This window comes from Grammomys surdaster, unplaced genomic scaffold (genome assembly GCF_004785775.1).
Source record: "Grammomys surdaster isolate TR1022 unplaced genomic scaffold, NIH_TR_1.0 143, whole genome shotgun sequence".
Taxonomy (NCBI): domain Eukaryota; kingdom Metazoa; phylum Chordata; class Mammalia; order Rodentia; family Muridae; genus Grammomys; species Grammomys surdaster.
Window position 1 is genome coordinate 3,502,907 of NW_021604601.1, and position 24,394 is coordinate 3,527,300.

General features: G+C 44.1%; 1 protein-coding gene and 1 non-coding gene across 2 annotated transcripts in view; both read left to right on the forward strand.

The window, feature by feature from the left end:
• The window catches only part of Mthfd1l (methylenetetrahydrofolate dehydrogenase (NADP+ dependent) 1 like), a 179,831-nt gene that overhangs the window by 115,678 nt on the left and 39,759 nt on the right, over window positions 1–24,394 (forward strand). The window contains exons 22-26 of the mRNA XM_028764348.1: window positions 1,581–1,622; window positions 2,629–2,729; window positions 3,404–3,581; window positions 16,427–16,534; window positions 19,338–19,490. Coding sequence (XP_028620181.1) covers window positions 1,581–1,622; window positions 2,629–2,729; window positions 3,404–3,581; window positions 16,427–16,534; window positions 19,338–19,490 — 582 coding nt within the window. The remainder of the gene's footprint in view (window positions 1–1,580; window positions 1,623–2,628; window positions 2,730–3,403; window positions 3,582–16,426; window positions 16,535–19,337; window positions 19,491–24,394) is intronic.
• LOC114618635 lies at window positions 17,494–17,655 on the forward strand. Its single transcript, XR_003710985.1, has one exon. It is a non-coding gene; the product is annotated as a U1 spliceosomal RNA (small nuclear RNA).

The following is a 24,394-nucleotide window of genomic DNA, read 5'->3' on the forward strand; positions in this document are numbered from 1 at the left end:
GATAGCCCCCACTCCAGTTGTTCAGGGCCCACATGAAACCATGCTGCATCTCTGCTACAGAGGGGGCAATGATGAGTGGGAAGGCCTAGGTCTATCCCATGCATGAAAATTTAACTGCTACACCACTGGCATTTTAAATCCACAGCTTGTCTTCCAGCATGCTAACTGTTCTTGGTGAGGTATAAATACTGACATCCATATACTCTGAATCTACAGTCTCTTCCCAGTTAACCCTTTAAATGCACTGCGGTAATCAGGTCTCTGGAGACAGTGGAAGTCACTGGGTGTGTAGGTATGTGGTAGGAGGTAGAGGGGAATAAAGAATCAGGTCACATGATTATAAAGTATACAAGTCCAGAATCCAGGATCTACATATTCACCTGGGAACTCAGGAACCGTTGATCGTGGAGGTCCAGCCTGATGGAAAATTCTCCTCGGTTTACAGGAGCCCGGTCTATGTGGCATATACATAAATCTATTCATTTATGTATACAATCTTATCAAAAAAAGATCCTCACAAAAATCACATACAATAATACCTGACCAAATATCCAGATACCCTAAATTCTCCACAAGTTAACACGTGGAGTAAACCACGTGTTTTGGAGTGTAGGGCATTGACAAGATTTAATATCCATTTTTTTCTGTATTAATAAGTAATTGCCTTCATATTGTCTCTCAAGTGATCCTCATTTTTTTATTTTTTTATTTTTTATTTTTTGACCCAGGGTGGGATGACTGCATTTTCCCAAATGTGTGCAAACCTCTTTCTATCTTCGTACAGATCTGTTCCTGTTTGCTTTATATCTTTAAATAACAAATTATTTCTGTTCTTATATGTTATTTTGTTGCTAACCTGTCTGAATTCTCTTTGTACTGACTTAACCTACCAAGTCTTTAGGGGATTCTGGACTGCCATTCATTGCTCAAAATGAGTTCCTTTTCTTCCTTCCAATCTATACTTTTTTTTCCCTTGTCACTGGCAAGGACTTCCTAATTGCAGTGCAGTGTTGGATGAGGGTACTGGCTGCAGTCATCTTCTTAGTCCTCATCTTCAAGGGGGTTGTGTAAACAGCTCATCCCTAAATTCGCTGCCTGAGATCCATTTTTAATGAGGACTAAGGGATTACCTTCTATTTTTAATTGCCCCAATTAGCATAAAAACTGATGCAGGTTTTTCTTCCATCTTTTGAGATGGCAGTTTGGGTTTTCTCTTTAAGATTGTAAGGGTTGCTTAAATTATCATTTATTTGCAAGAAATTTGTATCTTGCCAAAACAAGCCTGATTTAGGCAGCTAAATCTGCTTGACAAATAACTGAATTTTACTAGTCAGTTTTCTAATGTTTTGAGTCAGGTTTTTTTCCCCCATTTATATATGAGTAAGATGTTAGCTACACAAAAATTAAAATTTTGAAGTATTTATCTCTTAACTATGGAAGGTTTGTGTAAAAACGACAGTGATTAATTTATTCAAAGTTGAGCAGGCCTCTCATTTTAAATAGCAGACCTATTGCTATAAGGAGCCCCCCCCCCTTTTTTTTGTCATGGGATGGGTCTTAGTTTTGTCTCTTTATTTCAGGTAACTGCCGGGGTCCCTCTCAAGAAAGAATATACAGAGGAGGTAAGAAGGACTAATCGTTCAACCCAATCAATGATTAGCTTCCAGTTGACTGGCAGCGAATGTACAACTTAGAAACCTGGACTGAGGGGATGGCTCAGTGGGTAGACACCTTGCAAGTGTGAGAACCTGAGTTCCATCCCTAGCAGCCGCATAAAAAGCCAGGCATGGGGTCACACACTTGCTTTCTCAACACTAGGGAGGCAGAGACAAGAAGATGTTTGGGGCTCGATGGCCAGCCAGTCTTCTTTGTGAGCTCTGGGTCAGTGAGAGACTCTGCCTCAAAATGAAAAGAACCTGAAGAATAGCCAAGGTTGTCCCCACATTGCACACACACTATAATTTCATTTTTTTTTTAATCCCCATGAGAATGGATGGGATAAAAGGATGCAACCCATTCAGGTAACTCTTGAAGCTGAAGAAAAGATAAATATAGAGTTATTTTCTGTCCCCTACTCACAAGACAGCTATCCAAGCCCAGAGACAAGTGAAGCTTTTACCTATGTCTTCTTTCATTGTAGCAAAAGTTGTCTCTTGGGAGATGCACACTTGTTTGTATGACTTACAAGAGTGTATTCAGTATCTGTCCTGCGGAACTGGTTAGCTGGTGACAGTACCACTTAGCTCCTACAGATGGCGCAATGGGTTTAGGCCAGAATAGCTAGACAGGACCCCCTCAACATCCGAGGGACTTTTGCTCCCTAGCTGCAGAGGGTGGGCTGCCTACGTTCTGTTAGCCAGTCTTCCACAGAAGCAGTGCCTGGGCCAAGTCTCAAACACATGTGCTTGGACCCAGAATAGTTTTAGAACCCAACTTGAACATGAAACACTTCTGTCCCGTAGCCATCTTTCTTGGAATAAACAAGGTGACTTAGGTCTCCTTTTAAAGGTTTCTAGGACAATAAAGACAAGACAGAAACAAAAGTTGCCAGTGTGGTGATGCTGTTCTAGCTTGAGGGGTAGGAGGACTAGGTAAGACATAATGACACAGAGGCCTGTTTCCTTCCAGAACATTCAGCTGGTGGCTGATGGATGCTGTAACCTACAGAAACAAATTCAGATCGCTCAGCTCTTCGGGGTGCCTGTGGTGGTGGCACTGAATGTCTTCAAGTGAGTCTAGCTTTCTGCTGTCTGTGGGACCACACTAGTGACCACATTTGTGTCCCAAGGGCATTTGGCTTCTCAGCTTGATCTGAAAGTCACAGAATTCTGTTTGTTTGATTTGGTTTCATTTTCCCAAATGTGTTCTCTAGTGTTACTGTGGAAATGAAACACACATAGTAAATTACCATCTGTTAGGTTTCGGGGGGAGGGTATTTTGGTTTTTTACCATTCTACCCGGTGATTCTGTCTGATAGACTGAACGGATGATCAAAAAAAGATGTTGTGGAATTTCTTGATTAAAAATCCATAATAAGGTTGGGTGTGGTGGCACACGCCTTTAATCTCAACACCCCAGAGGCACAGGCAAGCAGATCTCTGTGAGTTCGAGGCCAGCCTGGTCTACAGAGCAAATCCAGAAGAGCCAGGATTTATATAGAGAAACCCTGTCTCAAAAACAAAACAAAAAAAACAAACAAAAGAACATTTGAGTCATGTTAAAGGGGATTCTTTCTACATGCTTTTTCGTCAAGTCTGATTTATTTAAACACAACATGACCACTTTTGATGTTCAAAATATATTCAGTGTTAGGGAGTAAAGTTCTGTATAAACCGTTAGTCTTTCTCTCAAAACATCGCTAAGTGAATACAGATGCAGAATCCACAAACATTCTCATCACCAGGACAGACACCCGTGCAGAGATTGACTTGGTGTGTGAGCTCGCTAAACGAGCCGGTGCCTTTGATGCGGTCCCCTGCTATCACTGGTCGGCTGGAGGGAAAGGTTCTGTGGACTTGGCTCGGGCTGTGAGAGAAGCTGCGAATAAAAGAAGCCGTTTCCAGTTCCTGTATGACGTTCAGGTAAGTCACAATTACCATGACAACAGCGGAGTGGCAGCTCTTGTAACTTGTAGTAGGCCAGCACTTACAGCACTGTTTACACGACCCATCTTGTGTGGCCTTCCTGGAGCCTCAAGGAAGAGCATGACTAACCACATTAACTGTCCGATGTGCCATTTGCCAAGGGTAGCTCATGCCCTTGCCCCAAACATGTGCTTTTAAAGCCAAAGCTCTACTTTCAAATATTGGGCTCAGGGAGGGGACGGCTCTGGGTGGTAAGCTAATGCTCACAGGGATTGACTTAGCAACAAGGCTTTTGAGCAATATCAGAGCTACTCAATTAGAAGGCACGCTGCTTGTATCTGCTATGGTTCTTTCCCGTTTGTGTGCGTGTGCGTGTGCGTGTGCATGTGTGTGTGTGTGTGTGTGTGTTATGTGTAAGCACACACTCATGCCACAGTATGCATGTAGAAATCAGAAGTCGATCTGTGCGTGTCAATTCTGCCCTCCCACCACGTAGGTTCCAGGGATGGAACGGAGGTCGAGGCTCAGCAGCAGGAACCTTCATCCACAAAGCTATCTAAGCAGCCCTCATTGTGGTTTTCTTGCCCAATATTGTTCATAGCTTTTCCTTGTATCAAAACATGTGTTACCATTTATAAGTGTACAATTCAGCGGTACTGAGTACGTTCACATTATTGTCCAACGGGTTTCTAGGGCTATTCTCATCTTAGAAAACTGAAATTTGGTATCTATTTAACTGTTCGCCATACTCCCCTCCCACAGATCCTTCAATGAACCACCGTCTTACTTTATGTCTCGGAATTTGACTTCTTAGATACCTCTTATGAATGGGATCTTGCAATATTGACCTTTTTTTCTAACTGTGGCTTGTTTCACGCAGTGTAGTGTCCATGGATGATGTTATGGCACGTGTGAGAATGCTCTTTGCTTTTAAGACTGGATGATGTCTTTACTACATGTATGTACCACATTCTGCTGACAGGCCTGGGTTGCTTCCTGCACGTGACTACTGTAAATGCTGCTGTGACCAGCATGTGTGCGTGCGTGCATGAGTGCGTGCGTATAACCATCAATAGGAATACTAGATTTTTTGGCTTAGTTTCTCACTTTTTCTTGGGGGGAGGTGGGTTTTGGTGTTTAGTCTTCTGAAACAAGCTCTCATATAGTCCTGGCTGGCCTTGAACTTACTATGTAGCTAAGAGTGGCCTTAAATTTCTAATCCCTCCTGCCTCTACCTCCTTAGTTCTTGGATTGCAAGCATGTGTCACTGTATCCAGCCTTATAATTCATTTTTAAACTAATATGGACATTGAGCCTTGGTGGAAGAGGCACATTGGTAATTCAAGGTTGTTCTCTACTTACTACATAGTAAGTTCAAAACAATTCGTTTAGTTGTTTTGTTTTTTTGAGACAGGGTCTCACTGTGTAACGCTGGCTGTCCTCGAACTCACTCTGTAGACCAGGCTGGCCTCAAACTCAGAGATCTGCCTGCATCTGCCTCCCACATGCTGGGATTAAAGGCATTCACTGCCCAGCCAGAGCTGCATAGGACCCTGTCTTCAGGAAAACAAAATCTGAGTTTTACAAAATTCGACATCCACCAGCTCTTAAAGGAACCCTTCCTTTTCATATGTGTGTGTTTCACTTTTATTTTAACTATTTTCTTTCCTGAGTGTCTATTCCTTTTTAAAATTTGTCATAGGTTGACAAATCAGAGCTGTATTTATTTGTAAGGCGCATTCCTGATGTGCCATCGACTTCAGACAGGGTCACTTTAGACCACCCTTCCTTCTCTATGAGACTCAAGAGCTGTGAGCGGAATCACAGAAACTCATTTATGCAAAGAGATGACCCTGAAAGCTAATCTTGCTTGTTCCATTGGGAATTAAGATGCAACATCCTCCCCCCCCCCACGCCATGCTCCTCTGAGTTTGCACACATTTCGAGGTGTGACCTTCACAGCGGGGCAGGCTCACATTTCTTTCTGTTAGGTTCCCTCTTACTTACCTAGAACCACAGAGCCTTTCTCTGGGACACAATGGGGCTGCATGGAAGAAAATGAAAGCACAGCCAGCCGTGAGTTTAGGAACTGGAACATTCACGGCCCCCTCCCCTAGTTTAAGTTTGGTTTCTACACTGCAAGTCATTTTCAAAGTGTGTTTGGGGGCTGTTGTTGTTTTGTTGTTTGGGGGTGGTTTTTTTTTTTCTAGTTGGTTCTTGAGAAAATTATTTCATTTTTCTCCAAAGATTCAGATTTGCACACAAATCTGAATCATTTCCAGTTAAAGATAGGCATTGTGAGTTTTCTTGTCATTGAAACTTAAGACATTTGCCACCAGATCCTCAAATTTCATATGCATAAGCTTAAAATACATGTATGCATGCACGTGTTTACATCTATGTATATGAAGTAGGGATTTTTTAGAGTAGAGGTGTGATTAACTCAGTCATTCTTTTTTTTTTTTTTAATGTCCTTAGGGCTTTACATACATTACTGTGCAAATGGGGTTGAGTCTGGAGAATTTTAAAGCTTCTTTGTATGTCTTACCCACTTTGTAGCCATCAGGGAAGTGGGGAGGGGACACACACAGTAAGAAAGGTTACTAGCCCTATCTCCTCCATGTCCCTGCCCTGTCCTCTTCTATCATCTCTCCCTTGGTCACCTGTGTTTGCATGGTCTTTGCCCTTTTTTCTTCTTTGTCCTTTGTAGGTACTGGGGCCTGTGGGGTTGTCTGTGACAAGCTGTCTATGCATGTCCCAGCTGGTTGACTTTCTGGTTGGTGAATCTCCCTTTCTCACTTCTGTATTGTTTTATTTGTGATTTCTTATCTATGCTCGAGCTGCCTTTGCAGAGGTCCGGTCTTCCATACTGCGGTTCGTCCCCAATTCCCCACAACAACATCCAGAACAAATCTTGCCCAACTCTGCCTCTTCTAAGTTCTCCTTTGACCTACACACACCTCCCTAGCCCATCCGGTGCATCATTCCTATGTGCTAAATGGCCACCCTGCCTTTCAAAGCATCCTCTCCATTGTCCTATTTCGATTGGCCCCTCCCAACTCCGTCTCACTGATAGAAGAAACAGCATTTGGATGAGGGGGGAAAACACAGTGTGTGATTTTGTTTATGTGCCTTGCGGGGGAAAAAAAGGAACTTCATCAGGATGGAAATGTCTAGAAATACATTATTCCCACTAACGCTACGAGGGAATCTCCAGTGGCAAGCTATGAAAGTCCACTACAAGTTGAGACAGCCAAAATTTACCCTTATGTCATTCTCGTAGGGCCTTTCTAGCTTAAATTTAGGTGAGTTGAGAACATAGTAGCTTTATTGGAGGTGCTCATAGTAGACTTTAAAGATACCACATGTTATAAAATATATCTCAAGAAAACAGTTCCCTTCAGATTCAGGGGAGACATCTCAGTGGGCATGAAATAGCTTTGCTGTGCAGTTAGGAAAGTCAAACACTCAAAGTACATGAGCTCCTCAAACGTGAAAGTTAAATGGAGCCATGACTTGTGTTTCCTCCCATTGCTCTTACGGCACACACACACACACACACGCACACACACACACAGACGACTCCAAGTCAGGTTTGTAAGACACAAAGGAGAAGATACATCATGAAAATACATGCTCAGGCAGACATGGTGGCACACGCTTGTAATCCCAGCGCTCGGGAAGCTGAGGCGAGATCAAAAGTTCAAGAAAAAAAGGGAGGGGGCAAGTAGTATTGGTGGTCCATTTCCCAGAGCCCAGTGTTGTCTGTCACAGATTGTGCTTGCCTTGGGACCTTGGGAGGATGAGGTTTCTCAGGGGTTCTCAAGTGAACCTGCTGCTGAGGGCGGATGCCCGGGTCCAGGCTCCTGGAAGTACATTCTCACCTCTTGGTAGCTCACTGTGCTATTCTCTGGTGAAAAGTATGGTTTGTGTCAGAGATACAGACCCCTGATGTTCCTAGTAACAATGACAGCTGTTCCCAAGGGACCAGATGGTACATGTGTCATGCAGCCCTTGTACCTGTGCTGTCTGATCAGTGCAGATGAACACGGATGGTTTCCAGTTGTATACCTGTCTGAGTTGCTGGAAAGGGTACCTGTCAAACTACATGTCCGTCATTTAGAATTCAGGCTTCATTTAAAATATAAACTATGAGCTGGAGTAATTACTGTGCACCTGGAGATTTGTATCCGACTTAACAAGTTATTAATTGATCCTTCTCTTTGAATACTTTATGGGCATCAAAGTACATGATTTCAGTATCACAGAATAAAAATGGTTAACCTACGAGCTTTCAGCTCCGTGGCCTTGGAGACACAAAAGAACACTATCTTTTATTCAGCGTGTCAGGATGCATACCGATGACTTTATTTGGTACAGAGCTGAAACAGCAATAGTGTGGCCTTGCTACGATATGGTTGGGGGTGGGTAACAGAATGCTAGGTACTGTTTTTAATCAATCACTCAGAAGGGATTTTTTTTCTAAGCTGCTACCTTTAGCATCCAATCTCCAAGTGAGCGGAAACGTACCTGTTTATAAGCCATTGGTTTGTTTTTATTGTGTTGTTTTCTTTCTTTCTCTGTTTCTTTCTGGTGCGTGTGTGTGTGTGTGTGTGTGTGTGTGTGTGTGTGTGTGTGTCGACAGGAGGGGTACACATTCCCGTATGCACTTGAAGGTCACAGGAGAATATTCTAATCTCTACCTTATCCCATTAAGAGAGGCTTTCTTGCTGAGCCTGGAGCTAGACCAGCAGCTGGCAGACGCCATTGAGCGATGCCTCTCATGGCACTGGGCCTGCACACGCATGCTTTTCACATGGATACTACAGATTCAAACTCAGGTCCTCATCCCTGCTTAGCAAGAACTCTTGACCACTGAGACAGCTCTCCTGCCCTACAAAGCCTTTTTACGTGGCTGTCTCCAGCAGCTGCAGGTTTTAACCTTTTATTCTATTTTACTTTATTTGGTGCTTTTGTTTTTAATTTAATTAAAACTTTATTACATCTCCCCCACTCTTTGCTCCCTCTGACCCTGCTTATGCCCCCATTTACTCTTTCTCTCTTAAATTAATGGCCTCTTTGTTCTTATAGTTTATATATTTCTCTCTCTGTATGTGTGTCTATATATATATATATATGTATATATACATGTATATGTATATATATATACACACACACATACACACAGAGGGATGCATGAATATATAAATTCTACCAGCTGAGTCCCTTTTTGCTTGTGTGTACGTGGTTTCAAGACTGACCACTCTGTATTGGATAATGGACTAAAGGGCTCATCTCTGAGAGGAGATAACTCTCCTCTCATCAGTCATTAGTCCTGAGATTCTTTCTATAGGCAAGACCCCCTATCTCCCCCTCCACATTCAAATTTCCATTAGTATTGTCATCATTAATATGGTCTCACGGTGAGTGTCTTGATCGTCTGACTCCGACAGTCTTTCTCTTCGCTCTTCTGTGATGTTTCCTGAGCCTTAGGTACAGGAGTTGTGTTATATATAGTTTTACCCACTGGGGCTTGTGGCTGGGTCCCACAAGCCATTAACCTCTGTGGTGAGACCAGTTGTTGTTTTCTGTAATGGTCTCTATTTGCTATAGAGAGAAGCTTCTCCTGAAAAAGGGCGAGAGCTGCAGTCACCTGTGGGTGTAAGGATACATTTTATACTAGAGTTGCTGATGTGGTAAAGTAGATTCTTCTCTGAGATCCAAGATCTCACTAGGCCTGGAGAGTTGGTTAGGTTTCTAGTACCAGGCGTGATTTTCCTCCTTTTGCTCATAGCTATGTTGATCCAGGCTGACAGAAGCTACTCAAAGTCACTTACTATATTATTCTGAAAAGATTCTGGAAATACCCAAAGGAGCTGTAAAATCAAACTACTGAAAAACTTGTCTTTTTCGTAGAATAAAGCAGCCAATACATCCCAAAAAAGTATTTATTTAAACCTTTATACATACTTTTGTGACACACATGACATACACACACCCCAGTCTGGGCATGGTAGAGCATATGTTTAACTTAGCACTTGGGAAGCAGAGACAGATCTCTGTGAGTTCAAAGCTAGCCTGGTCTACAAAGCAAATTCTAGGCCAGCCATGGCTATGCAGTGGTGTTATGTTGGCGGTCACCAACAGCTGTCTAATTGTACTTAAAGGTCCACTGCTGTTTGGGCCCAGGCTTCTAACTTTCACTTCCTGTACAATAATCATTCTTCCTTCTGCTTGTTGAGATCTTTCTTGTTCTTCCTTTAGAACACTATTCAAGTGGTTTGTGTTTTGTTTTGTTTCTCCATACTGGGGAGCAACCCCAGAGCTTTGTGCATGCCAGGCAAGCACCATCGAACTACGCCCTTGGAAGTTTCCTTTAATGTCTGGCCAGCTTTTACAGATCTCCACGCAGTCTGCCCCCTCCTGACTACTTCATGTTTACACAGAGCCTTGACTGTCAGGAGTGTCTCTCCTTCATACTTGTTTACTGTGCCATGGTTTGTACCCCGTCAGGAATTCTTGCATAAAATGTCCCCAAAACTTGTGTATGTCCCCAAAACTTGACATTGCGAAAGTACTTGCCATAGGTGGTTATTTTCTTATTTAGCACAGGCTTGGGCAAGGCCTACTATGTGTGAGCCGCTCTACAAGATACGAGCCGTATCAGGGTAAAGGAATAAACAGATTCATCCCCTGTGTACACAATCAGTGGAATGTTGATAAATGAATAAACACTCATAACTTACTTTATCATTTTATTGGTTTTTATAAAAGCTATCATTTGCCTCAAAGCAGGTTAAGTGAATCTTAGTTCAGCCAAAGGTCATTTAGACTGGGCTTGCCCTGCCGGAATTTATACTTCTCTTCACAACCAAGCAAGGAAATAATAGACAGTTCCTTTGCTGAAGACACAGAATACATACATATACTACCCACGGGGAGGGTAGCGCTCATATAGGGCTGTTTTCACACTTCACCGTAAGCAGTAAGTTAACTGAGATGTTTTCATTTATTTACTTGTTAAACACTGTAGGAGAAGTCTCTCAGAACCTTGGCCTGGGGCTTCCAGCTCAGTGTGTTGGAGTGCCTGCTGAGGGCCATGAAGCTGCGACAGTGAGAACCAGAGGGGAAGAGACTGCCCCAGTGCTCGCCTCTTCCTGTTTTCCTTCCCATTATGGATTCTATGGGAGTCCCATTTAGTATAGGTCACAAAGTCAGCCTGGCATGGGCTTGATATTCCCAAAGCACTTTCCAGTAAACACTAGCAAAGAAGGTATTAGTTATCTGCAAAAGATATCCATACTCATGGTACTCACAGAAGGTAGGAGTGGTGCTGGGACGGGTAGCATCAGGGGCTTAGCAGGATGGAAAGATGTATAGGAACTGCCCCTCCCTGCTTAAGGATCAGAGCTCCTGATGACTGGCATCCTCCACCAGGGTATGGTTCTTGTGCTGGATTCAAAGATTCTTATCTTCTATCATCTCATGAAATTTATTTTTATCTTGAGGTGGTGGTATGTTCTGTGTCTGTGTCACCCATGTGGAGGGCAGAGGACAGATGTCAGGAATCAGTTCTCACTTTGCTACCATTTGCGTCCCGTGGATCAAATTCCAGTTGGGCTTGTCAGCAAGTACCTTTACCCGCTGGCTCTAGCCCCATGATATGGTTGACCAGCAGAGAAGATGATGGTAGCTTCAGCAGAGTGTCCTTCCATGGTGATGTGCTGTGCCGGAAGTGAGATCCACGGTTCATGTACATAGCCCTCTGTCACTGTCACCTCAGCACCTCCCCACCTGTTTCCTGTCTCTTCTAGAACTCCTGTACACCCAGGAGCTCATGCTCAGATGACAGGAAATGTACAGTCCTTTGTACATGAGAATATTGAGGGTAACTGTCCACCCCAGTGACTGGAGTAACCTTTAGGTAAATAGATGATATGGTTGCTAATAATGTCAACTTGCCAGGATCTAGAAGCACCTAGGAGACAGACTCCTGAACCTGTCTGTGAGGGGGTGTCTAGTTTGGGTTAACTGGGGTAAGACGACCCAGTCTAAATGTGAGTGACACCATTCCGTGGACTGGCATCTCAGACTGAAGAATGATACGAAGGTGAACTGGGTGCTGGCATCTGTGTACCAAGTATCACGATATACTCCGTCATTGTCCTTTCCTACAGTGAGGGAATGTATGCCCTCCAACTGCAAGCAGAAAGGAACCTTCCCTTACATTGCTTCTTTTCATATACTTAGTCACAATAATAAGAAATGTACCTGCTGGGCGGTGGTGGTGCACACCTTTGATCCCAGCACACAGGAGGCAGAGGCAGGTGGATCTCTGTGAGTTCAAGGCCAGCCTGGTCTACAGAGCAAGTTCCAGGACAGCCAGGGCTACACAGAGAAACCCTGCCTTGAAACAAACAAAACATAGAGAGTGGGGAGGGAGAGGTGGTGGGGAGGAGGGAGGGACGGAGACATAGATACATGGATGGATGGATGGATGGATGGATGGATGGATGGATGGATGATGGTTGAGGAGCAGTATCTGCTACAGTCCTTGACCTCAGAGACTTTGTAGCCATCTTTATTCTTCAGCTACATGAGCTTTGAACTGTGTATTTTAGAAGTATGTTGGGCTTCATGGCATAGTCCTTTCATCTCAGGTACCCAGGAAGCTTGAGACAGGGCTTGCAAATCAAGAGCAAGGCCAGCCTAGGCTACACATAAGTTCAAGGCCAACTGGAGCAATTTACTGAAACCTTGTCTGAAAAAAAAAAGAAAAGAAAAAATTGGGCTAGGGGGCTGGGACTACAGCTCAGTGGTGAAGTATTTGTGTCGTGGGAGCAAAGCCCTCTGCTCCATCCCCAGTACTGAGCACACCACTACACGAGCCTCTCTAGCTACATTTGTGAGGTAGCTCTTTCTATAACATTCCCACACCCTTCGTTCTTGCACTGAGCTCTCCCAGAGTCTCTGCCTACAGGGCTGCTGGGCTAACAGCGGCTCTCCCTTAGATGCTGGGATAGAAATGACTTCCTTGACCTCTAGCTCTTGGTCCAGATTCTTCCCTGCTGGAAAGTAATTAGTAATGAGTCGTCCCTTTTCAGAGATGAACACTCACAGGGGATTTCTCCTATCGTGTGGTTTGTACAGGGCACCTTGCCAGCCAGCGGATTTTAGGATTAGAGTTACGTACACCCACCTACTTTAGTCTCTCATTACCTCTGAATCCATTGGGACTTTCCAAAGCAGCATGAGGCGAGCCAGCAGCCCCTCCATCAGGGAAGAACACTACAGGTGCTCCCAGTGTCAAAGAAGGGACCGCTATGCATATTAATGATGTCCCTAACACAGTCGTTCTCAACCTTCCTAACACAGTGACCTTTAATACACTTCCTCGTGTTGTGGTGACCGTCAACCATAACTACTTCATTACTATTTCATAGCTGTTATTTTCCTGCTGTTATAAGTCATAATGTAATATTTGATACGTGACCCGCCCCCCAACAGGGTCATGACCCACAAGTTGAAAGCCGCTGCCCTAAAGGATTTGTGGGAGAGGTGGCCTTTGACATAGACCTGAGAACTTCAGAGAGCTTGATGTTTGAAGAGGACGGGGAAAGAGACTTCATGAGTGAATCCCGGAAGCAAAGACATAGGGTGCAGATGCTGAAATACCTCGAGCAGGGTTGTCTCTTAGCAGACCATGCAGTGCTGTCGTGTGAGGATTTTTCTCTCTGGGGTGTGTGTTGGGAAGGTGGGACTTGCAGTAGAGACTGTTCAGAGTGAAGAGAAGCTACCTCGGTGATGAGCCCTCCCCAACCCTCCAATTGAAACAAGAAAATGTAACTTCCTGCCTCTTCACCTGTACTTGGCATTTGACAAGTAGGAATTAGGGTCTGTATTTTTGTTGTCAGTGTGGTTTGTTTCTTAGATGAGGGTGGGAAGAAGATAGCCCCCCCCCCCCCACCCCCCCCCACACACACACGCAGGTGCACTCACCCAGACATGCTCACCTGGAGGCCAGAAGTTGACTTTGGGTGTAATCCCTGTCACCTTCTAGCATCAGTGTGTCTTCACACAAACCACAGGGTAGAAGTCAGAAAACAGCTTGCATAAATGGTTCTCTCCTTCCACCATGTGGGTCCTAAGGATCAAAGTCGGGTCATTAGGCTTGGCAGCAAGCTCCTTTACCCACTGAGCCATTTCGCCAGCCTCCCACCTTGTTTCTTCAAAGAGACTTTTGCTAAACCACAGCTCACTCTTTACCTAAGCTGGGAGATGAAGAGAGCCTGTCACCTCCGCAGTGCTACAAGTATTGGTGCACCAGAGCCATAATTGTGTGAGAGCTGGATCCGAACTCAGGTCTTCATGCTTGTCCAGCAAGCACTTTACCCACAGAGTACTCCCTGGCCTATGAGCTAATTTTTTAAAATCATTTTAATAGCTATTTTCTTGATTACTAGTGAGATTATTTTTATGTAGTTATTAGATTTTGCACATTATTAAATGTCTTTCTATAGGCATTCAAAAATTTTTTTGTACTACTCTTCTGGCTTTTAAACTATTCAAATCTTTATCTTCTGTCAGTGTGCCTTTATCCCTTTACTTTCTAAGTTTTATAATTTTAAATTCAGAAGATCCTAGGTATGATGATACACACCCATAATCCCAGTGTTCAGGAGTCTAAGTCACCCTGTCTCACAAAAAAAAAAAAAAAAAAAAAAGTTGTTTTAATTTTATTTATTTTATGTATATGCTTCTTTGGTCTGTATGGATGTCTGTGCACCGTATGCATGCTCTGTGCTTTCAGAGTCCAGAAGAAGATGTCTGATCCTCTGGGGCTGGAGTGACAGACAGCTGTGAGCTGCCATGTGGGTGCTGGGGATGGAACCCAGGTCCTGTGAAAGACAGTCAGTACGTTTAATCACTGATTGAATCACCTTTCCAGCCCCTGGGGGAAAAACTAAGGATCTATAAATAATTTCTTTTATGACTTATTCTGGTATGTGTGTGTGCACTGGTTGGGGGGGGGGTGCAAGTGTATTGACAGGGTTTCATGTAGCCTAGGCTATCCTTGAACTCACTATGTAGTCAAGGCTGGCCTGTGAACCTCCCAAGTGCTGAGAATGCAGGCATGCATGACCTATGTCTTTCTGTTGTCGCCGTCTTTATGAAATCCTTACCTCCATTGGGAAGACAGAATCCTATGATATTTAGAGGTTTTGTTTTCAAATCTCTTCTGTATTGGATTTTTTTTTTCAGGGAGAGATCCTGGTATGAATCTAGTTTTATTTCTTTTTAGTCAAAAGTCTACTGGGTTGCCAACCCTTCTCCCTCGTACGCCTTCTGTTATATGCTACCTCATATCTGTGGAGATGCCTTTCCCAGCCCATTCTTCTCCACCATGTGTTAATTCATCTCTTCTTGTGTTGATATCATGAGGAATTGGCTAATATAGTTTTGAGGTATTATTGATGCTGATTTACACCACGACTCTCTCTTCCTTATGTTTTATAACCAGTTGGCCACATTCCAGAATCCCAGGTGCTCTTGGGATTTTTTCATTGGAATTACATTAAACTAAAAAAGTAAGTTATAAAAAGCTGGTGTGTGTATAACACTGAGTCTCTTCATTCATGTGCACAGCATTGGTCTCTATTGCTTATGGTCCTTTTATAATCTCCAACAAAAGCTTAGAAATGCATGCACCTGCTGTGCATGGTAGCTTGTGACTTTCATACCAGCACTCAGGAAGCAGAGGCCAGCCTGGTCTTAAATAGCGAGTTACCAATCCAGCAAGGACTACATAGTGGGAACCCATCTGGAGGTGGGTAGTGGCGACAGCAGTGTGGGGAAGGTGGGGGGGATCTACATTTTCATTTCTGCTTTATTTGTTAAATGTCCAATATTTACGTTCCAGACCGCAGAATGACTTGACAGTAACACAATCTGCTGTACTAAAAAGTGTGATTCTAAGCAGTTTATGGCTTCATCAGGGTTGGGAAGGTAGCAAGCACTAGGTTTTCATTGTCTTTATTGCACAACTCTCTTGCCAGTAGAGCACACCATATGCCCTTGCTGTGCACAGCCCGTGGGATCATCTGGACAGTGGTTGATGCTGTCCTTCCAGCAGGGTCAAACCTAGGTTTCCAGTCCAGTATTTTCCAAATAGCATCACATACACTGATTTCATAGGATCCTTCACCTTGCTTTTATTTGGTTGGGGGTGATTCATCGGTTGTTCTGTTTGGAAGGAGTTAGGGGTTTGTTTTTGTGGGGTTTTGTTGCAGTTATTAAGGGTTTTAGTTCTGGGCCTCCCTATGTTGCCCAGGTTGGCTTAAAACTTACAGTGCTGCCTCAGCCTTCCAGGTGCTGGGATTTGGGTATGTCCCACTATTCCTGCCATCCTTTGCTAATCATTAGTCTTCTCAGAGCTTCTCCCACACTGGCTGATTCGTCAGAGCTAGCTAATGTGACTTAAAAGTCAATGTCTGGTTCTCCGATGAAACACCCAAACGTGTCAGCATCCATGTCTGTGAAACCCGGCTGTTTTTAGGAATGTTTTTGCATCGCATAAATCATTATTTTAACGCTGACATGGATAAAAATGGTTTAACTAGGTTGACAGCCTTCTGTCGGCTAAATATCAAGGCTTCCTTTCTGCCAGCTGACTTCTCATGTGAACATGTCAGGGCCTGGATGGCAGAGGGAGAGCAGATAACTGGTTTTGAATGCTACACTGATGGGGGAATTTTCAGTCAAAGATGTAAAACTTCACCAAGCCTTCCCTCACTGCTCCAAGCACGTTAGGGCCAACGATTCTGTTATCTGTGTTCCTCCAGCTTCCCATCGTAGAGAAGATAAGAGTCATAGCCCAGACCGTCTATGGAGCCAGGGATATTGAGCTGTCTGCTGAGGCGCAGTCCAAAATCGATCGCTATACACAACAGGTAAACAAGATCCCTGTACTTTGAGGTGGGGTATCCGCCTTGTCATCTCAGAATGCACACCTTGATTTTAGGACAGGTAAGTTCTGTCTCATAGTTAAGCTCTACTCAATTACCTGAGGGTCAACAGAGATTAAAGTAGTAGCATTGGTAGCATTGGCTAAGTAAAACATTACGATAAAGACGTTTTCTCTCTGACTCTGGCGTCCTTCATCTCTGAGATCAGGAATGTGGCTCTGGGTTGCAGTGCTGGGGATGGAACCCAGCTCCTGTACTAAGTCAGCACTTTCCCACGGGGCTCCGTCCTTATCCAATGTATGTGGCATGGGTGTCATCCATGTTCACACGCACTCCCAGGCACTCAGTCAGAAGCATTGGGAAGTGTGCGTTTGGTGTGCCGAGGGGAGTCAGCCTTTGATTTTTTACTGCACTTTCGGCTCTACTGTCTTAAAAATCCTTGCATGCTGTCAGTGAGGTGAACACAATGGGAATGTTCAGTCAGGTTTGTATGCAAGTGGTTCATTGCCTTGTTCTCAGGGATTGAAGGCTCCACAGGACTAGTGCACTGTGGGAGGGGCAGTGACCCAGACACACGATCTGAACACATATCCCAAAGGTCTGCATGTCTCCGATGCTTCCACCTACTTTAGCATGGTTACACAGAAGTCAGCATCTCAGCTTGCTGTCAGGATCACTACATCACAAATAATGCTGTTGGCTTTCCCCCCTCCAACTCCTTTATCTTATTTAGAATATGTGTGATATTTTGTTAAAGACTATCCTATCAGTGCCAAGTTGAATGTTCTCTGGGGTCTGATAAAAGTCACTTTTCCAGCCAGGCATGGTAGTGACTCAGACCTTTAATCCCAGTGCTCAGAAGGCAGAGGCAGGTGGCTTTCTATGAGTTAGAGGCCAGCCAGGGGTATACAGAGAAACCTTGCCTTAAAAAACCAAATGTATACTTACTTACCTGACAAGGGTGATACCACAGTCATGAAGTCGATTTTCTCAAGGCGAGGTTTATCCATTGCACCCCAAATTTGCTGACCCTGTGTGTCCCCAAATGTGGGAAACTCAACTGCATAATTTGTGGTAGTGGGGGACTCCACTCACCCTCTCCCCCGGAGAAAAGGATGTTTTCTTCTTGAGGTTTGAACATGTATTCTTTTGGTGTAGCTTGTTCTTTTCTATTTTGTGTTGTTCTGGAGACAGAACTAAGAGCCTCCTTCACGTACTCAGCCAATGGTCAACACTGAGTGAGCTACATCCCCGGCCCCAGCTTCTCTTTCTTTCTCCCTTTGTTTGTGAGAGAGAGTGTGTGTTTTGCATACATGTAAGCATATGGGTGTACACAAGTGTGTATAGATATGCAGGAAGCATGTCATATGCTTTCTGCTATTATGGTCTACCTGACTGCCTTGACGTAGGGTCTCTCACTGAACTAAACATTAACCGTTTTAGCTGGGCTACTTAGCCAGCATGCTCTTGGGATCCTCCTGTCTCTATTCACCCCATTCCCATCATGCTAGAGTTACAGGCATACACAGTCACATATATTTATAATATATTTATATATAATATATGTTGTATATAGTATGTATGTTTATTTAATATTTTATATTGCATATCATATAATTATTATATATTTGTATCATATATACTATATGGAATAGAGTATATATGACTTTATATACTATATATTATATAGTATATATAAATTTTATGTTATATATTTTGTATTATATATTATATGTAATATAATTTATATTCTTTAATGCTATAATTTATTCTAATAGTCCTTTTTCCATTATAAAATATGATTTATGGTGGCATATGTTAATTTATAATGATGGATGTTAATGGGATGATACTTTTTTGAATTTTTATAGTAAATTTTCAAAAGCTATGCATATAATTTTATAGGAATTATCTCAATACTTACTAATTTTACAAAATCAGAAATTCTAGGTAGCAGTTGGTGATGTTTTTTTCCTTGCCAAAATCCTCATTAGTCTGTAAAAGTAGGGGTTTCAAGAATACAGTACCCGTCCCCCACAACTGACAATGCTCTAAAATGTTCTAGATAGTTGTAGGTTGAATCATAAGCAATTACATTCTGTCATCTGTCTGTCTACCACGGGAATATTCCTTAAATGTTAGTGTCAAGTATGTGGTTGCAATTAATTAGTAAGGTCTCTGAAGGAACACTATGTGCTGTGTAATTACAGCATCCTTCCCAGACACTGTCCTTTTTGTAAGATGCTGCATGTGACTTCCTCCCCTTTCACCTTAGGAATTCTGGGTCAGGGACAGACTTTGGTCCTTAAAAATAAAAGAGGCTGAAAAAGTGACCTCATCTTAGTTCCTATAATGTAATCGCAGATCAAATAGCCATGATTCATAAACCAGCACAAAGGGCCCTTTGCTTCCCAGCAGGCTCCATGAAGGCCAGAACAATGGCACTAAGAACCTCATTAGGAGCCTTGTTCTGGGTTACCTTTCTCCTTCCTGGATATTAATAGCCTTGGAAAGTGCTTTCTACAGTGTTTCCAGTACTGTGCCTAAAAATAGCCTTGCTTACACACACACACACACACACACACACACACACAACATGCAAGTGCCTCCTCTCTAGGAGAACCTCCAGAGTAAACAGAAAACCTCATACCCTGCTAAATAATGGCCGTATGAGCACCTGCTGGCATCTGCACCCGTACACAATTGCTGAAAAGCTAGTGTAAACAAAGATCCGGTGCAAGAAACCAGCACTTATGGCAGTGAATGTAATTCCTTTTCATTCTTACAGGGTTTTGGAAATTTGCCCATTTGCATGGCGAAGACCCACCTCTCTCTCTCTCATGAACCTGACAAAAAGGGGGTGCCGAGGGATTTCATTCTGCCCATCAGTGATGTCCGGGCCAGCATCGGGGCTGGGTTCATTTACCCTTTGGTGGGAACGGTGAGTACCAGGCCTCAAAGCCTTTCCTAGATTGTGTTGCTGTCTTGTCTTTATCATGGTTTGCCAACTCTACAAATTGCACAGCAGGGAGGAATTTCCAATACTTGCTGTTTTTCTAAGCACTCTTCCACCAATAACTAAGTGAAAACACACCTCTGCCATCTCGGGCCAGGCCCTTCTGTTTTCAGATCGTGTGTTCAGGATCCATAGAGGCATTTATGAGTTTCCTTCCAGGACAGAGAAGAGAGAGAATGGCCTTGAGATCAGTCTGCTGACTCAGCAGCAATGTGGCCCAGTGACTGACTTCATAAACCGTCTCATGTTGACATAACTCAGACTTACTGGTTTGTGCTTCTGTGGGCAAGTTGGGGCTGGCCGCTCACACTAGCCAGGACCCTAACAGCTACCCCAGGAGCTGAGGGGGAATCGGTGTCCCACTCCCTAGTTCCTTCCTCAACACATGTGGGTGTGTGTCCCTTTGGGGTGACATCACACATACATATTCTTCCCAACATGTTATTGAAAAGTATGAAATAATATAAGATTGTCAACCCGGGACATTTCACATTCAAACATAAAAGAGGAAAGCATTCTAGTTTAGTGGGTTTTGGTAGTCACACTATTATTAAGTAAAGAACGTAAGAAAAGCCAGTGGTGTACACCTTTAATCCCAGTAGTGAGGAGGCAGAGGCAGACGGATCACTGTGAGCCCAAGGCCGGTCAGTCTAATCTACATACTGAGTTCCTGCCCTCTATAGTGAAACCTTGTCTTGTGTGTGTGTATGTGTGTGTGTGTGTGTGTGTGTGTGTGTGTGTGTGTGTGTGAGAGAGAGAGAGAGAGAGAGAGAGACAGAGACAGAGACAGAGACAGAGACAGAGACAGAGACATTGTAACCATGAGCATAGGGAAGAGGCCAATTGACAGACAGAGTCTAGTGTCAGTTCATTTGAAGGGTTGTCAGGACATAGGAAATAAGTCTGGTCAAAACATAGACGGTCCTGTGGTAAATCTCCCACCTACCATCTCCATGGCCAGGCTAATGCCAAAGATGTCCTGGAAAATCAGCATGGACTCCTTACCCCCAGCCTGTTCCTGGGCCTGGCTCTCTGACTTCTGACCCATACTCAATGAACACATGGACAATCCCTGGAGCAGCAGCTCACAGCGTTTCCTGGAGTAAGCCATCTGTGAAATTATCTCAACTCAGAAGTTCCTCCTGTGGCTGCTCTCAGGGACAGAGGGAGTGTCCCTTGCCTGTCCGTGCTGTGGTGCAATCCTGAAACAATCAAGCCTAAGGAGTCAGGAAGGAAGTGAGGCCTGAGTAAAGGGGGTCCAGGAAGGCAGGACACTGTCACTTGGAGGCAGTGACAGGCCTGCTGTCTGTGAGAGTGCAGGAAGCCATATGCAAGCTGGGTAAATTCCCCCAAGGAGGCCAGGATCTCCTAATAAGGGTGGAATTTACTTTCTTTGACCGCACTCTGGGCCCACAGGCTGCCGGAATGCTTCGGACATTCATCACGCCTTTGAGAGACTTTGTGGTAACTTCCTGGTGGGATGACTAAGGAGAAGGAATTGGGGGTGGGGGGAGTGACTCTGAGGGAACTGACCCCTGCAGGTAGGAAAATTCCAGTAGCATGAATCAATGTTATGCTTAGTCATTCCACATTCAGTTGCTGTCAGGCATCTCAGATTCGAGGCCACTTACCTCGCACCGGCCCCTCCCCCTCCCCTACCCTCGCTCTCCCCCTCCCCCTCCCCCTTCCCCCCCACTCCTGGACCAGAACCGTTCTCCATTCTTCGATAGAATTCATTCGTTCATTTATTCCCTTATTCAGTCAGTCATTAAGTACTTCCAGAATGCATGGGGAAGAAACAGATCCCATACCTTGTGGGCCTCTGGTAGATAGACTCTGGTAAATAAACGTCCAGCATGAACGGAACACTGTAAGCTTTAGAACACAGGGGCAGGTCTCCTCTTGGTGTGTCCTGAAGGGGGGCAATGAGCCCTTCTGTACCTCTGCTATGGCATAAGTCTTAAAAACAAAGAATCCCAGCAAAAGCCAGTCCACCCGTGAGTAATAACTCCGTTCAGCTTGACTAGTATTGAGAGATGCTGCTCAACACTTACCCGAACTTCCATTCTTCTCCTAGCTGTCCCATGTATTTTTCTGGCTGAGCTGTCACATCACATTCTGTGTGTTAATTGCTTTCATTGGTGCTGGCTTATTCAATCAGTTTCCAATGGTCAGTGCATCAGCAGCGTGGAAGCTGTGCTGGCCCATTTCCTCTCCCCAGGCTTCTCTATAGAAACTCCTCAGCTCACAGGCGGTAAGATGTTGCCGTGGGGCTGTCGTGGGGCTGTCTGTGTGTGTTAGGGTAGCCAAGTATTTCTTTCTACAGTAACTTTCTTTGGTCCTATGTAAGAATGCATTCCTGGGCTGGCAAGATGGCTCAGTGGATAAAGACGCTTGCTGCCAAGCCTGACAACGTGGGTTTAATCCCAGGGACCTGTATGGTAGAAGGAGAGACCCTCCTGCTGTAAGTTGTCCTCAGAACACCACACATGCATGCACACACCCATACACAACATTAATTATTTTAAAAGAATTTAAGGAACACATTCCTATGTGTCCCTGCTTCTTTGGGATGCATTACATATACATAGTCTCCCCAACATATTATTGAAAAGTACGAAATAATATAAGATTGTCAACCAGTACAATGCGTCCCTCGCTGCCTCTTTTCCTAAGAAATAATTTGCCACGTGCACATTTTTTTGTAGTGGGGGTGGAAGGAGCAGATACTTTCTGATAATTTTCCCAACTTTAAATTTACTCTATTCCTTGGAGCTGGCAGTTTATAATAGCCAATAAACCCAAGAGCCTGTATAACTTTTCAGAAAATAATCTCATGCTGAAGGAAAAAAAATTATATATATATGCATATATATATATGTATATGTATATATATATGTATGTATATCAGATGATCTCTGTCCTATCATGTTGGTTCAGCCTTTAATTACTTACAAAAGCCTGTTTAATTACTTGGCATGAAACATTTCCTCTGTAAGCCACATATGTGCCATTGGAGCATCACTTCCTTAGAGAAAGGACCAGAAAGGCCACACCAAACCCTTAGCATGAAGCAGCATATATCACTTTTATAACATGAGAAATATGATAAATGGGGAGATGATAAACCATAAGCACTTAGAACAATATTTAACTTGGACCAAGCACTTTCAGGAGAATCAGAGAGCGTCCCGGCATGTGGGATCTGACCCCGTGTTTCCGTCTTGCCTGGTTGGGCTGCCAGTGGTGTTCTGCAGGTGGCCTGCTGCGTTCAAGCAAGGGGATCAAGCTGGAGTGGCCCTAAGAGACGAGTTCTCTGAGGGTGGTGTGTCTGGATCTGTTTGGTATTTTTGCAAAAGGGAGAAAACCAAGAGGTTTCTCTCTGTTAATTAGTCCCGGTTCCTTCTTACATTCGGTGTGGGGTAGAGAGGGGGGCAAAAGGCTTCTTTTTTCTCACAGAGCTTTCCTAAGCGGTGACACATTTTCAAAACAGCATGGAGAGGTATCCAACCAAGCTTGAATTCTTAGCAGATGTCTATTTGAAGTTGGCTTTTTCTGTAACTGTTTTTCTTTTCTATCACATTGAGACTTCGAGCAAAGGGCTCCGAAGGAATTTACAGTATGAGTTCATTCTAGGTGGCTTTGTCAGTGGCTGGTTGGTGGGTCTCCCAATACATCCCAGGCTAGCCCAGAGAGCTCACAGTTCTGCCCCAGCCTTCTAAGTGCTGCACTTATATGAATTACTGTGCCCAGACTGAATTCTGTTTTTTTATTATAAGGGTTCATGATATGCAAGCTTGTTTGTTGTTGTTGTTGTTGTTGTTTTATTTTGTTTTTGATAGTCTTGACTGGAATGTTGCACTTTAACAACCTTACAGTTCATTCAGAAGAGATTAAGCTTCGAATGTCATTTATTGGGTAGTCGGCACCATATAGGACATTTCTAAGGGCCACTGGGAATGTGTCTCAAAGACTCATGAGGAAGGCACACTGAGGCAGGGACATCCATGACACCCAGTCTGACATTTGTAGCTGTCCATCTGATTCCTTCTGTCTTGTGGTCCATTCCCTGTGCACCCTGCCTAAGGAGAAGGTAAAAAAGAGGTCCTGTTTGCATGCACACACCTTTTTTAGTCTCTCCTTATGGGGAGGAGGCAAGGCTGGACCTACCCCAAAGTGGAAGTCTCAGGAAAAAAAGACTAGAAGATCAGCTTCAACTTTTGTGGCTTTTGTCTCTGCTGTGGGTGGCCTGATCTGGCCACACTGCCACCAGGTGCACCTGTGATGTCATTGCCTTAGCTGACTCCCAGAAAGCAGGAAGCTGCCAGAGCCAGTGGGGGAATCAGTGATGTCATACCCAGCTGACGCTGGGTGGAGACTTACTGGACCTGGTGCAAGGGGTCGAGGTGGGGGAGTAAACACAGCAATCCCGGGCCTCACCCTCCAGAGGCATTGCCGGTTTGTTCTTTCTCACGTTCCGTTGAACTCCCTCTGTTTTCCCTCCTCGCTCTCTGTCTAAGTATGTACTGAGTGTACAGCTGCCTGCTGGGCTGATTCAGGTCAGTGAGGAAGTTCTTTCAGCAAGCTGGGGTGCATTCCCACCCTCCACCCCTTCCACTTCGGAAGTGCATGGTTAGCCAAGCACTTTCTAAATTCTATTGCCTGAGAAGGTGAAGCCGTTCAGACCACAGGAGGGACAGTGTGGCATTTTCCAGAGATTGACTTTGATTTACACAGTGAGAAAATCAAACACTCCCCAAGCTGTACTCTAAGTAAGACATACAAACCATAGTAACAGGGTGAACTCCACCACCCCAGGTTGTCCATCA